Consider the following 13,915-nt stretch of genomic DNA (forward strand, 5'->3'; position numbering starts at 1 on the left):
CTGAATGATCTATTTCACTTAAAATCCATGTTCCTTTGTACAAGTTTGAATTCTCTATGTCAAAATCTACACCCTTTAATTACTGTGGAATTGAATTTAGATAGACAGATGACAGTCTGCAAACAAGCTGCTTTTCCGAAAAAGTATTCCTGGATTTATAGAAACCCCTGAAAATGGCACTTCAATTAAAATTAGTAATTTTGGGGAGGCTAAACTGAAAATTACATATAATCTGGTTATAAAGGCAAAAGAGAAGCTTTGTTGTGATTGATGAAATAAAGACTACAGGATCTGCATTTAGTTTTTTTTTTAATGATCCTGTTGTTGGTCCAACCGTGTAATAAAGTAAGTAGATTCTGTCTCACTGCTTGCAGTTCCCTCATCCGTAGTATCACGCTGTACTTGTAGCTGGGTTGTTTCGGAGGCTCCAGTCAGGGAGGTGGTTACCATTACTGTCTGCCTCATACTTAAATGGTATATCAACCATGACAATGATGTTACACCACATACCAGGGCAACAGGTGCACCAATGAGGATTGTGACCACCACAGCAATTTTGTAAAGCCCATGCTTTTGATTACTCCTTTCACTCATTCCCGACCATCTTGGATAAATAGGAGTTGAACAAGACTGTCGGTTTTCATCATAATTAGAAAATGGAGGGCATGTCAGACAGTTATTTACAGAACTCCCATTGCAGGAATAGCAAGATGGATGGCAAGGAGCACAGGTGTCCGTGGTGAAATTTCTGAGAACACCATTCACTGTTTTTTTTAAAGTTCTTGAAACATTGTAATAGTGTGGAGGACAGGTGGCAAGGCAAAGGTGTCCAAAAATGACAAAGGTACCTTGGCATTCTGTAGAGAGAAAAGTCCATGAGGAATTTTAATAAAGTTATCATATTTAAAAATGATATCCCAACTCTAACAATTTATTTGAAGTCCTACATGTGTCCATTTTCAATAATGATATAGGATAGCATTTTATAGTTTATCTTTGCGTTAAATCATAATTATGAATGTGTATGTATTTCTGACTTAATCTAGTTTAACAACATTTCTACCAGTACGGTTTGAAGTGAAGTGTATTCTAATAGTTAAATCAAAAAGCAAGTCAACATAGCCTTTATTTTCCTTCTAACTCTTGAGCTCCTAATTCATGCCAGGTATATAGACTTAGAGCAGAAACTTCTGTTACTTATGCAACTGGCATTTCTTCATATGAATGTCAGCACACTATTCAACAGTGGACAGTCTTCATTGTTTGAACCTGACCATATCTTCATGATATCCACATATACCCATTTCAAGCAAGAGTTTGTGGATATAAAGCATCAGCAAGAACCATGACAATTTCCTCCCTAGCCTTAGGACAATCACATTTATATTAAAATTAAGCAGTTTAAAAATGTCAAACGATCTCCATAGCCATCAAGTTAAATTTAGCTGATAAGGGATTATATCCACAAACCAGCCATCTGCTGAAAGATGTAAATTAGAGCTAAATGAAGTAACTGGGGCTTCCCACATAACATTTGAGACAAAAGTTAAGACATTCCTGTAAACTTCCAAACCCATCAGGTTGAGTTGACTCTGGAGTTTAGCCAGATGGTGATTGCTACAGTGAACTCTCACCAGGTTAACTGCAGTTCTATCAGCCAACATAGAAAGCAGAAATAGGGTAAAGGTCAAGTTCTTGCCTTCCTGTCTATCTACGTAATGACAACAACAGCAAAAAAAATGGACAGACACTTATGATTGCATGGAAAAGCAGGTAGATAAAAGCACCCGAGTTTTGGTTTATGTTCAGAGCCAAAATCAGCTTCAGAATTTTTTTGGTGAGGAGAATGCATTTAACCTGCTAACAGGGCAGTACATTTTTTTTTAATTCTATACATGACAAGGAATTATAGAGGACAAGATTTAGTATAAATGTTACTGATTGTTTACTTATGGCTTACAAACCAGCTCTTTGATTTATATTCGCGCATCATCTCACTAAAGTGATCAATCTGCCTTTCAAAAGGTTGGAGTAAAGCATGTGATGACATGCACGATTCCAGTTATCAGTTTATAAAATAAGAGGATTCATTGCTCCAACTGCTGGGCCACACTATCGTATGACACAACGTCAGGTAGTAAAGGTAAAACTCTTGATCATAAAAAAGGGGCAGAATCTAGCACAGGAACAGCAAGTGACCTCAAACCAGAAAGACTATCATATGCAGACTTGAAACGTGTACCAGACACCAATACTAATGATAGTAACCCCAAGATCAGCAAACGATACAAACCAGTAATCAAAGCCTCTCTCCTGCAATATAAAAATGCCACTAGATAATATAGTAATTAACAGTGTGCCAGTGGTGGAAGGCAAATACTGTTCATATCAATTCATATCCACTAATGGAGCTTAAAAAATATGAAATTTTAAATCAGGAGATCCATGCAAATTAGCTCATTATACTACTATTTCTGGTTGCTGCAACCAAGGGAAAAAAAATACCAGGGACTCAATGTTCCATTGTAAACTTGAGGTCAGAAAAGGAATTTAGCTCAACCTCAACCGATATTTTAAGCAGCAGCAATCTTGAAACAGTAAAAACAAAGTATTAGAGTGAGCAGGAGATAGCCAGAGACAACTATAAAATCCCATTTTAAAAATAAAAGCAAACCTCTGGCTGTAACAACAATGCTGCAAATAATTAACACATCTAACTGAAATCCTCGCCCTCAAATAAAATTAATGTTTTAGTAATACTACAGAAAAAGGTAGTCTTCTACAAGCCCTTTAATTGAAGCCACTGCTTAAATCAATGATGTGCATTAGCAATGTTCTAATTACTTGTGCTTTCTCTCTTGTGCCATTTAATTACAATTTTCAACTGCTGCAACCATGTAGGAAATGGTGCAGCATGGAATTGATTATCCACAATGGGAGCCAATGGGGTGCAGGTGGGGGAGAAGAGAGCTCTGGCCATTGCATTTAATAATTGATCATTCAATAATTAACAACCATAGCAATAGGCTTACAAAAATGCAATGACAAATTGGCCAGGTAGCTACATGCACAGTAAACTGGAAATTTAGAAAATGGGCAAAGAAAAGCATCAAGTTTCCAGCTCCCTATGTTCATGGCAACACTAGGTTTGCTAGCTTACATTTTGCCCAAATGACTCCTGGCATCAAATGTTTTGTTAACTGTACATCAGACAATTCCAACAGATTGTAAATGTGCTTTCATAATAGTATTCCTACACCTTTTATTCATGTTAGTAATATTTTGAAGATGAATTGCAACTTTTGAACTATGTGCATTTTTCTTTTTAGGGAGGGTGGAGAAGAGAAAGGCAAAAACTCAACTAGTTATTGCTGTCTTTACGGCTTCCTCCTGTAGTTAAATCACCTCTCATCCTTTGCCAAGTGCATTGATTAACTCGCAAGTGGCTTGAGTTGTTTCAGAAGTACAATGAAAGGCGAATTCCTTCTAGCTATGTATTTTTCTTTCTAGAAAAAAAATTAAAGAAAAATCCTTTGTTCCTGTTTTGAAAACCCATGTAGTGATATCACAGTGGGTGCATATTTTCCACTCAGGTGAGAAGATTTCAATGTCCCCATTTTACAAATACAAAGTGGAGTACATACATAGGGATGTACTACTTTGTATGAAAGAAGATTATTTTCACATGATTATTTATTGGATTCTTTCTTGCTGGTCACACTTGGTTAAAGCCATATACTACTATTAGTTTTCTGTAACTTCTAATGTCAGCTGGTTGACATGCACGCCTCAGGAGAAAGCTTGGATGGGCGTAGATTGATTGCTTAAATCATTGGATGGAGGCCCATCTCACCAGATCATTCTAAAAAAGTCGAAGAGTCAAGCCATTTTATTTAATTCAATGCTATTGACATTCTGGGGATCTTTTACAAATTAGAGATGTAGCTATCAATCAAACCTGTCCGACAAGAGTCAGCTTTGAGAGAAGAATGGGGTCAGGATGCTTTTTCTTTTGACAGTCTATCTGGTCAGTAATTAGAAGTTGTAGTTTTTGTCTGGCTACCTGTACTCAGTTCTCACTCCATCTGAAAACTAGTAGCAGGACTAAAGAAGAGTGCTCCATGGTAGCATATTATCAAACAAGTGACTGTTTCAAGATACAATTGTATCTTCACTTAGGAATAGTGAAAGCAAATTGTTGTAAACATAGAGTTTGCACTGGTGTCATTCTTAGCAGTTTAATTTTTAATAAATTAGTCTATCGAAATATAACCAAACTATTATTCTTCCACTTCTGAAATCATGGATATCATGTAGCAGAGCATGATATATTCCAGTTAGTCAGAATACAAAGGGTAAACAAAGATTTCTGTCTGATCCTGGGTCTTGCTATGTTTACCTATCTAGGATAGGTAAACATAGCAAGCTTGGATAGGCAAGGGAACAATGGACTGAAAGGAAAATAGCTGTGGGCAAAACCTTTATTTTTAATCAAAAATATTTCAGTTTATAAACCAGAGGACATGGTCACCACCAGGACCACAAGCCAAAACTAATATTGGATTCAGATAACATGAATTTACCCTTAAAAGCTCATTGCCTGAACTGTTCAATGTGCTATTGTCTGAAATTCTATTACTTATGAAGTATAAATTTGAATTCAAGGATACATCACAACAAATCCACTGTCTTCCTTTAAACATACTATTACTTTCACAATTACGGCATTCAGTTGCTATCTTGGAAAGCATTCCTGGGCAAATGTTAGTCTACCATGTAATTAAAAATGGTCCTAACAATGAGAAACCAATGAAACATCTGTACAACACTACCGAGAGGAATCAGAAGTTATAAAAAATAAGGTAACATTACAGTGTGGTGAATTGATCAACTGTTGCTTTCGTCGCAGAGAATTACTAGGTTAAATTTTGAATAATATATTTTACCTTCACAGAGTCCATCTTCATTCCAGTTTCTACAGTGACTTATCACTGCATCCTTTATGCGTCTTGCCATCATGTTTTCATCAGTACCATATAAGTGCAACTTAAAATAGGATAGAACTCCTATAGAAGATAGATTGCAAGTAATCTGCTGAGTTTTCTTTGCCTTTATACCTGACAGTAGTAGAGGTTGATAGTACAGAACCTCTAAAACTTATCCATTCATGTATTTTTGGTTGCAACACTTAAATAATTGTAATGCAATATATTCAATCCGGGCTACAATTAAAATACAAAAACAGATATACTGAAGGTGGTTTTGTCTGTCATCATTGAAATCCCAAAAGGAAGGATCAAAGTTCAAAATGATGGATGGGTATTGCCACAACCCTGGCATGTATTTTAATAACCTGTTGTTATGCAAGCAGATCTAGATTTTCATCACTTGTGGCACATACAATAATAATGAAAATAAATTTTGTAACACTGGTTTCAAGTAACACCTTCCCCTTTTTAGATGCCTTATGAGCTGTTAATTTTAAAAAAAAACATTTATATTACGGTGCCAATAAGTCTTTAGACAATCTACATTATAATTTGTTCTTCAAAGCACTTTTGCAACAAGACTTATAGGAATATATTAATAGGGAAGAATTCATTTCTTCACTGGAATCACAATTGAAAGACCACTTTATATTTTGTGGGAGGTGATGAGAGATTACCTTTTTCTTTCTCAAATGGAGTATATTAATAAGAAATAGGAAAATATGATACATAATTTAGAAAAAGGACAGTAATTAAAAAAAGGACCAGCAACACAAAAATAAAGACAACTTTGTTGCCAGTCATTGCAAGTATCAGCCTCTCAACCCTTTAAGTCAAAGTTGTGGATTCAAGTCACACTCCAGGAGCACATAAATCTAGGCTAGCATTTCAGTATAATATAGAGGGAGGTGCTGCATTGATTTTCAAGTACAACATGAAACGGAGGTCCCAATTGCTTGTTCACGCAGATGAAAAAGGTCCTATGGCACCATTAAAAAAAGAGTAGCCGATGTTCTGGCCAACATTTGTTCCAACACTAAGATAAAAGCAAAATACTGCGGATGCTGGAAATCTGAAACAAAAATAAAAATAGCTGGAAAAACTCAGCAGGTCTGACAGCATCTGCGGAGAGGAATACAGTGAACGTTTCGAGTCCCTATGACTCTTCATCAGAACTGAGGGAATATAGAAATGAGGTGAAATTTATTCCAACACTACCTTGTAATTTCCCTCATTCTAGGGAAAGTGCAAAGTCGCACAACCACCAAATATTCTGGGGTTGTCAGGGGGTTGGGGCAGGGGAGAAATTTTAAGCTTGCTGACTCACTGGAGGCTGGGGAGGCAGGCAGTGGAACATCACCAATGGGCTCCCCACTCAGTGGCAAGTCTGATTGCCAGGCTTGACTTCCTGTCAAGCAGGGAACAGTTGGGTGGAGACCTCAAGACCAGGCAAGTCCATTATGGAGGGTCTGGGGGGGAGGAGGGGGGTGGCAAGGATTATTTTAAATACAGATAGTCCTCATTTGACGTTGTTTTGCTTTAACAAGTTAATGGGATCTGTAATCTCAGAGCTTTGCAAGTTTCGTTTTAACATGGTTTCCCACATGACCCAATTGGCATCGTTTTGGAGCTGCGTCTCCCCTCCCCAACCTCAGGTTGTGCTCACCCACCCTCGCCAAAACTCCCACTCCCCAACTCACCCTGTCAACACTTTCCTCTCCGGGACAAAAATAAAAATAAAAATACCTGGAAAAACTCAGCAGGTCTGGCAGCATCTGCGGAGAGGAACACAGTTAACGTTTCGAGTCCGTATGACTCTTCAACAGAACTAAGTAAAAATAGAAGAGAGGTGAAATATAAGCTGGTTGGGGGGTGGGGGCAGCGGGACAAGGGTGGGACAAGTAGAGCTGGATAGAGGGCCAGTGATAGGTGGAGATAGCCAAAAGATGTCATAGACAAAAGGACAAAAAGGTCCTCTCCGGGACCTGCGTTCCTGCTGAAGATCCTGATCTCCAGCTGGGGCTACTGCACCATCGGGATCCGCATTTTCACAACATCGGAGCTCTGGCTTGGGACTGGATCTTCAATGGGAACGCAGGTCCAGGGGAGGAAAGCGGCAAGAGGGTGGATCAGGAAGGTGGGGGGCGGGGGGGGGGGGGGGTGTTGTGTGCGAGGCTGCAACTAAGAGGGTTGGGGAGGATCTGCAGCAACTGGGAAGGAACAGGGAATGGGAGGTTTGGGAAGCAGGATCGGTGGTGAGCAGGAGGTATCGCAAGTTACTTTTCAACTTATTTTATTTTTAAAAAGTTATTTACCAATGTAGGAATTTTGCAGTGTAAAATATTTCAACCTCAATGTTTTAATTTTTTCCCCCCTCAGGTAAGGAAGGCCCTAGAGAACCCAACTACAGTTTTAAGACTGGTTTCTATGGGAGTCAATATTTCACTTAAAGTTGTGATTTTAAGGAATGCATCCACAACTTTAAGTCAGGACTTACTGTATTTAAAGTGTCAATCCATTTCCTTTGGGATGGGGAAACTAAACTGCTCTTGTCCCACCTTCATTAAAATTGGTCTGGCAGGTTGGAGTCGGGCTTAACACTTCAATCCCCTACGCAATCCAAACCTTTTTTTTTTGAGGGGGTAGGGCTTAGGGCTTAAAAACCTCCCTCTTCTGTTTTGAAAATGTAAGTTTTCTACACACAGAACTGGGTTCCCCTCTTTATCCCAGAATTTCAAGTCTGTGCCTGTTGAAAATTCAAGGTAAAGAATATTAAGTCCCATCAACAAACAGAGCAAAACACACTACTTGTATGTTGCAATTTAGCTGGAAAAGTTTATTACGCACTAAAACAAAATGCAGCACTCCTAGTTTTAAAACATACCAGTGTTTCTGGAACTTCCCTTATTCTCAATCTCAAGAGTCCAAACTCCTTTTGGGTCTTCATCCCAGCAGTGTGTGGTCATGAACGTCCAGTCCCTATATCCATGGGGTGATGTGTCATATGGTCTTATGAAAAAAAAAATAAAGACAACCAGTGCTCACATTAGATTGGGTAAACTATTTCCACAAATTAAAGCCTCATCTGACAAAACTCAGAAGCCATCACAAATCATATTGAATTAATTTTGAACAGACACAGGATAAGGACTGCATGAATGCAAGGTTAAGACGACAGAGGATAAAAATCATTTTTATGAATTATTTCTCAAACTATTATTCTGCTTTTTATAACAGAATTTGCTTTTCTAGTTTTTATTTTTAGAACTAAAATTGCTCATTTCTAAATTCCCTTCCAGTTAGGAAGGGAGCCCCACTGAATCCTAGTTACTCCAAACAAGTGTATTATAATTCGCATAATAGTTGTAAACGTGTTAACAGCGTGTTAACAGCACGATAGCTGCAATTTAAAATATTTAATTGGTGCCGTACCAAAAAAAGTGAAGAATAAGCCTGTCCGCCATCTGCAAGGTATAAATCAGGAGTGTGATGGTATACTCTATGTGCCTGGATGAGTGCAGCTCTAACAACACTCAAGAAGCTTACGCCATCCAGGACAAAAGCAGCCCACTTGATTGGCACCGCATCCACAAACATTCACTCCCTCCACCACTGACGCACAGCGGCATTTTGTACCATCTACAAGATGCACTGAAGGAACTCACCAAGGCACCTTAGACAGCACCTTTCAAACCCATGACTGCTACCATCTGAGACAAGGCGAGCAGACAGATGGAAACACCAACACCTGCAAGTTCCTCCCCAAGCCACCCACTACCCTGACTTGGAAATATATCACCATTCATTCACTGTGGCTGGATCAAAATTCTGGAACTCCCTTCCTAACAGCACTGTGGGTGTACCTACACAACATGGTCTGCAGCGGTTCAAGAAGGTGGCTCACCACCACCTACTCAAGAGCAACTAGGGATGGACAATAAATGCTGGCCTAGCCAGTGATGCCCTCATCCCATGAATGATTAATAAAAGTATAGTCTGGTTCTATTCACTTACTGCTTCATTAATACTACTTATGTGTTTAGCATCCCAACAAAAAGGGATGAGGTTAGGGATGCAAGTTTATTTGTAGCATGTTGAATGTTACCAGTAAAATCTTCATATATTCAATTACTCTTCCATATATCTCAACTGGCAAAGCTGTTGGAGTAAGATGTGCAAAAGTGAAGACAGAATTGACATTCTAAGAACTAGTCATGAAAGGATAGGTGTTCAGAACATACGACGTTTTTCTTTCGCTCCCACTACCAGTTACAAATTTCATTATGTAATTAGCATGGTACAGCTCTAATCAATACAACAAAAATTCTCACCCTTGGCAAACAATATTGTGGAATCACCAATAGCACCAGTGAAAACCAAATTAAATTTATGACCTCACCTGTCCTATAAAAAAAAATTGGAATGGAGTTGTAAAGCATGCTCCTTTGGTTATGAATGGAGTATAAGTAAAATATCACGCCAGCAATGGAGAAAAATGGTAGGAATGTGAAACATACACATCTTGCTTGTTCTGCAAGGACAAACAAGTTATACAAAAAGAAAGAATGCTTCACATTTATTAGTGGCAAGATATTCTACTTGCACTATTGGTACCAAATGCCACATAATGTTTACAGAAATACTCATACTCACTATACTCTTGATTATTCCTGTGTTTATGCTCAAAACTTCAATTCAGACAGTAATGGACATGTTACCTCCATTATTGAGCCTGTGATGCAACAAGACTTTAAAGTTTTGCTTTCCATTCCAAATATATGCTTTAAATCTTGAACACACTTTCAGTCATGCTTTGAATCTATGCTGGCCCAATTCCAAACATTGAGCAAAACCTGAAGCATTAAATTTTAAAAACCCTCTAAGCTTACTCATGGGCTGAGATTTTCCATGCCCGCCGGCATTGGGAGTGTTTGGTGGCGTGAGTGGACAATATGGCATGATGGATTTCACGATGCCGTGAAAGCAGTTCGCGATCGTCCGCTCAGCCCAATGGCAGGCCGCATTTCCCGCCATCAGATGTCGGGTACCTCATTTTAATACATCAGCATATTATTGGGCTTGGCTGCCAGAATCGTTCTCCCCCACCCCTGGATCGTCCACCCACATGAGTGGGAAAGCATGCCGATGTGTTTCTCAACAGCACATAAGCAATGTGCACCTGGCGGGCTGCAGTTCGCTCAGAACTTCAAGGTTTATTTGCCTACCTTGCTTCGGTCAGCAATTGCAGTCATCAGTGCCAGGCTTCACAGATAGCATCACATCACTTTTAGGGGGCACACGGCAGGTCTCTACCTCCCAGGTCAGCCATATGTGGGTGGCTTGTTTGGTGAAAGGGGAGAAGTGGCCTCAGGCAAGGGAAGAGGCTGCAGGTTGAGAGATATACTGGGGAAGAAGGGTAACTCTGGGCGTGTGGGAGCACATTTTGATCTGTGCGTGGCCTCAAGGGCTGAGGAGGTGGTCTCCAGAGGAGATGAAGCCAGATGGACATGTGAGGGTACGTGTACGAGAATGGGTGATGTCATCCCTTGAGCTGGCAGTGAGTGAGATTCCAGTGAATGTGTGATGGGCTTGAGTGAGAGTGTTTAGAGCGATGGGATGGTTGCCATACCCTGGCTGCACGGATAAGATCATTCATCCTCTATCTGCATTGGATGGTCAACCTCTTCTGTGCAGCATGGGCACTGACCACTGCCTCCCAAGCCTGTTTGGTCATGCCACTGCCCATCCTGTGGTGGTGGTTGGTTTGGGTGGGGGGGGGGGGGGGGGGGGGAGAGTGGGGAGCCTCCACAGCATCCAAAAGGCGTTCCAGTGATGCATCACTAAACCTGAGAGCTGCAGTCTTTTTGCCTTTCATGAACATCTTCCCTGCAGTAGTTGTAGGCTGGAAGCACAGATGTGTGTCCACTGCTGGACTTTAAATATGGCGCCTGGCATGATGAAGCGGCGAGACAATGGCGGGTGGGCGATTTGGAGCCCGCCTGCCATCAAAACGGTGTTTTTCCTGGGAATGCATAACTTATGCGGCTGGTTTGGGACAATACGGCATGAAAACCTACTATTGCGGCCAGCAGGTTACCCGCCCGCTACCGCACTTAGTGCGAATGTCAGATGATGCTGCCCATAATATTCACTAGTATTAGACTGAAAGCTTATAATGTTGCAAAGGATAGTAGTGAGTGTGAGGACTGGGTGAGTGAAAAGTCAATCAAAAAAATTGTCGAAAACAAGAGGAAGAAAAGGGAGTAAACGTGCAAGAAATGTAAAAAACAGTTTGTAACAGCTTCTACATGTAAAAAAGGAAGAGAGTAGCAAAAGTAAACATTGGCCCCTTAGAAGCTAAGACAGGAAAAATAATGGGGAATACAGAAGTGGCAGAGACATTAAACATCTTGTATTTGTCTTCACTGTAGAAGAAAAGCATACCAAAAATAGTGGGAAACCAAGGGGTAATGAGAGGGAAGAACTTAAAGCAATATTAGTAGAGAAAAAGTAGAGAAACTTATGGGATTAAAAGTCGACAAATCCCCTGGACCTGATGGCCGAGACCATAGGGTTCTGAGGTGGTTGCAGAGGCAATGGGTGCATTGGTTGTAGTCTTCCAAAATCCCTAGATCCTAGAATGGTCCCAAAGGATTAGAAGGTAGAAAATCTAACACTGCTATTCAGATGGAGAGAAAAAGCAGTAAGCCACAGGCCAGTTAGCCGGATAGTCATCAGGAAAATGCTGGAGGTGTTAACAAAGCGCATAGAAAAATCAATGATTAAGTAGAATCAACATTGTTTGGCAAATATATTAGGTTGGATGTAACTAGCAGGGTAGATAAAAAGGGGAACCAATAGATGTAGTATATTTGGATTCCAATGGGCATTTGACAAGGGTCTACATAAAAAAGGCTATGACAAGATAAGAACCAAGGGGTTGGAGGCAATATGTTAGCATGGATAGAAGATTGGTTAACAAAGAAGAGTGTAGATATAAACAAGGCATACTCATGTTAGCAGACTAACTGTGGTGGCACAAGGGTCAATGATGGTGCCTCGGCTATTTGTAATCTGTAATCTAATTAATATTCTTGGAACCTTTATCCAAGTCAATGTATCCAAGTTTGCTGACAATGCAAAACTTGGTGGGACAGTGAGCTGCAGGAGGACACAACAGGTTTTCAGATAGTTACACAAGTGGCAAATGAGGTTTAATGTGGGGAAAAACGTGAGATTATTCACCTTTGTTATGATGAATAGAAAAAGCAGAATATCTTTTAGATGGTAAGAAACTTTTAAATATATCAATGTTCAGAGAGATAGGGTGTCCTCATAAATGACAAAGTTAACATGCAGGTACAGAAGCAATCAGGAGGGCAAATGGCATGTTGGTCTTTACTGCAAGGGGGTTGGAATAGAAGAGCAAGGTCTGGCAACATTTGTATAGGAGACCACACCCAGAGTATAGCTTTGGTCGCCTTACACAAGGAAGCATATATTTCCATCAGAGGCATTGCAGTGAAAATTCAACAGATTGATTCCTGGGATGAGGGTTGTCCTATGAGAAGTTTAGTGTTGGCCTACACTCTGGAGTTAAGATGCAATCCCTTTGAAATGTATTAAGGGGCTTGACAGGGTAGATACAGGGCTGTTTTCCTTGGCAGGATAAAGGGTTGATCATTTAAGGTTGAGATGAGGAGAAACACATTACCCGGAGGCTTGTAAATTTTGGAATTCTTGACCTCGGAGGGCTATGGATGTACAGTCATTGAGTATGTTTAAGGCAGAAAGATTTTTGGACTCTGGGGCAAATTCAAGGGATATGAGGGTCAGGTAAGAACATGGAATTGGGGTCCAAGATTGAATATCAGAACGGGCTTGAGGGGTGATACAGCCTGTTCCTGGTCCGATTTATGTTCTTACCTTAACAGTCTTGTTAGATATAATGCAGAAGTACTATTGCGCTGTGTAATGGATTAAAAAAAAGGATCATTTCTATGAAACTCCAAAGTTAACCAACAATAGTCCAAGAGGATTCAAGTGACTAGTGGCCACTCTGGTTCATTGCTCCTCTTTTATCTATAGATCAGCAAACAAACCACCACACTGACTTTCATACCTTACATCAACCAACTTGGAATGTGTCCCACTAGGACTAGTGAGAGAAATCCTCAGATCACCTCTTCGTGTGTAGCTCAGTGACACTCTAGCTTCCACGTGCTCAAGAGATCGGATGTAATTTTTAGTTCGAGAACAAGGATCAATATATTTCTTGATAACAAGCTGGTCAGAAATAACTCTGAAAGAACAAAAAGCACAGTATTCTCGAAATGCTTTTTAAATTCAAGGAATACATACACATGAATTTAGAAGAATATAATGGCTCAGCGTTAACATTTATTGCAATGGCTGAAATAGTTAACCTAGTGTATCAGAGTTGGACAGCACATTGGAGTACATATGTGCACCCTGATCTCAGCAAGAAACAAGAGAGTCAGTCATTCTTAGCTACTTTGGCTAACAATTTTTGACTGAGGCTTGAACCAAACTCCTACTGTCCTCATTCTCTTTGAGAGATGCTGGAGGGAAGAAAATAACTCGGATGAAGAGAATCCTGCTATTGCAGTAAATCAATATTGAAAATGTACAATTGGATAAGGAGCACTTTTGGCTTGATTGAGTTAAGTGCAAATGGCTACTGCTAAACTGAGGAATGTTCCAGCTCAGTTGACTTTGATGCATACAAATTAGAAAAATGTATAAAACAAATAAGTTTTGTGGAAAGATAAACAAAATGCATTAATGGAGTAAAGGATCATCAGAGCAACTTGACCAACAAATGACCAGAGGACCCAGCTGCTTGGTAATCCTTTCTGGCAAACTAATCCAGCACAGAAGTACACAGAAGTTATATTTTCAAATTT

The 13,915-nt window shown here is 39.9% G+C and overlaps 1 protein-coding gene across 5 annotated transcripts in view; it reads right to left on the reverse strand.

Moving 5' to 3' along the window:
* Positions 1-292: 292 nt before the first annotated feature.
* LOC144688940 (furin-like) overlaps positions 293-13,915 on the reverse strand; it is a 44,759-nt gene continuing 31,136 nt past the window's right edge. For 4 of the 5 annotated variants that reach the window (XM_078555995.1, XM_078555996.1, XM_078555994.1 and 1 more), the window contains 4 exons: positions 13,111-13,290; positions 7,873-7,997; positions 4,947-5,066; positions 293-857 (listed from right to left, as the gene is read on the reverse strand). In XM_078555995.1, the coding sequence (XP_078412121.1) occupies positions 310-857; positions 4,947-5,066; positions 7,873-7,997; positions 13,111-13,290 (973 nt within the window). In that variant the 3' untranslated portion in view covers positions 293-309. Of the gene's footprint in view, positions 858-3,390; positions 3,507-4,946; positions 5,067-7,872; positions 7,998-13,110; positions 13,291-13,915 lie in introns of those variants that run through there. The other variant, XM_078555997.1, reaches the window with a different exon arrangement.

The sequence above is a fragment of the Cetorhinus maximus genome, chromosome 13 (genome assembly GCF_964194155.1).
Source record: "Cetorhinus maximus chromosome 13, sCetMax3.hap1.1, whole genome shotgun sequence".
Lineage (NCBI taxonomy): Eukaryota > Metazoa > Chordata > Chondrichthyes > Lamniformes > Cetorhinidae > Cetorhinus > Cetorhinus maximus.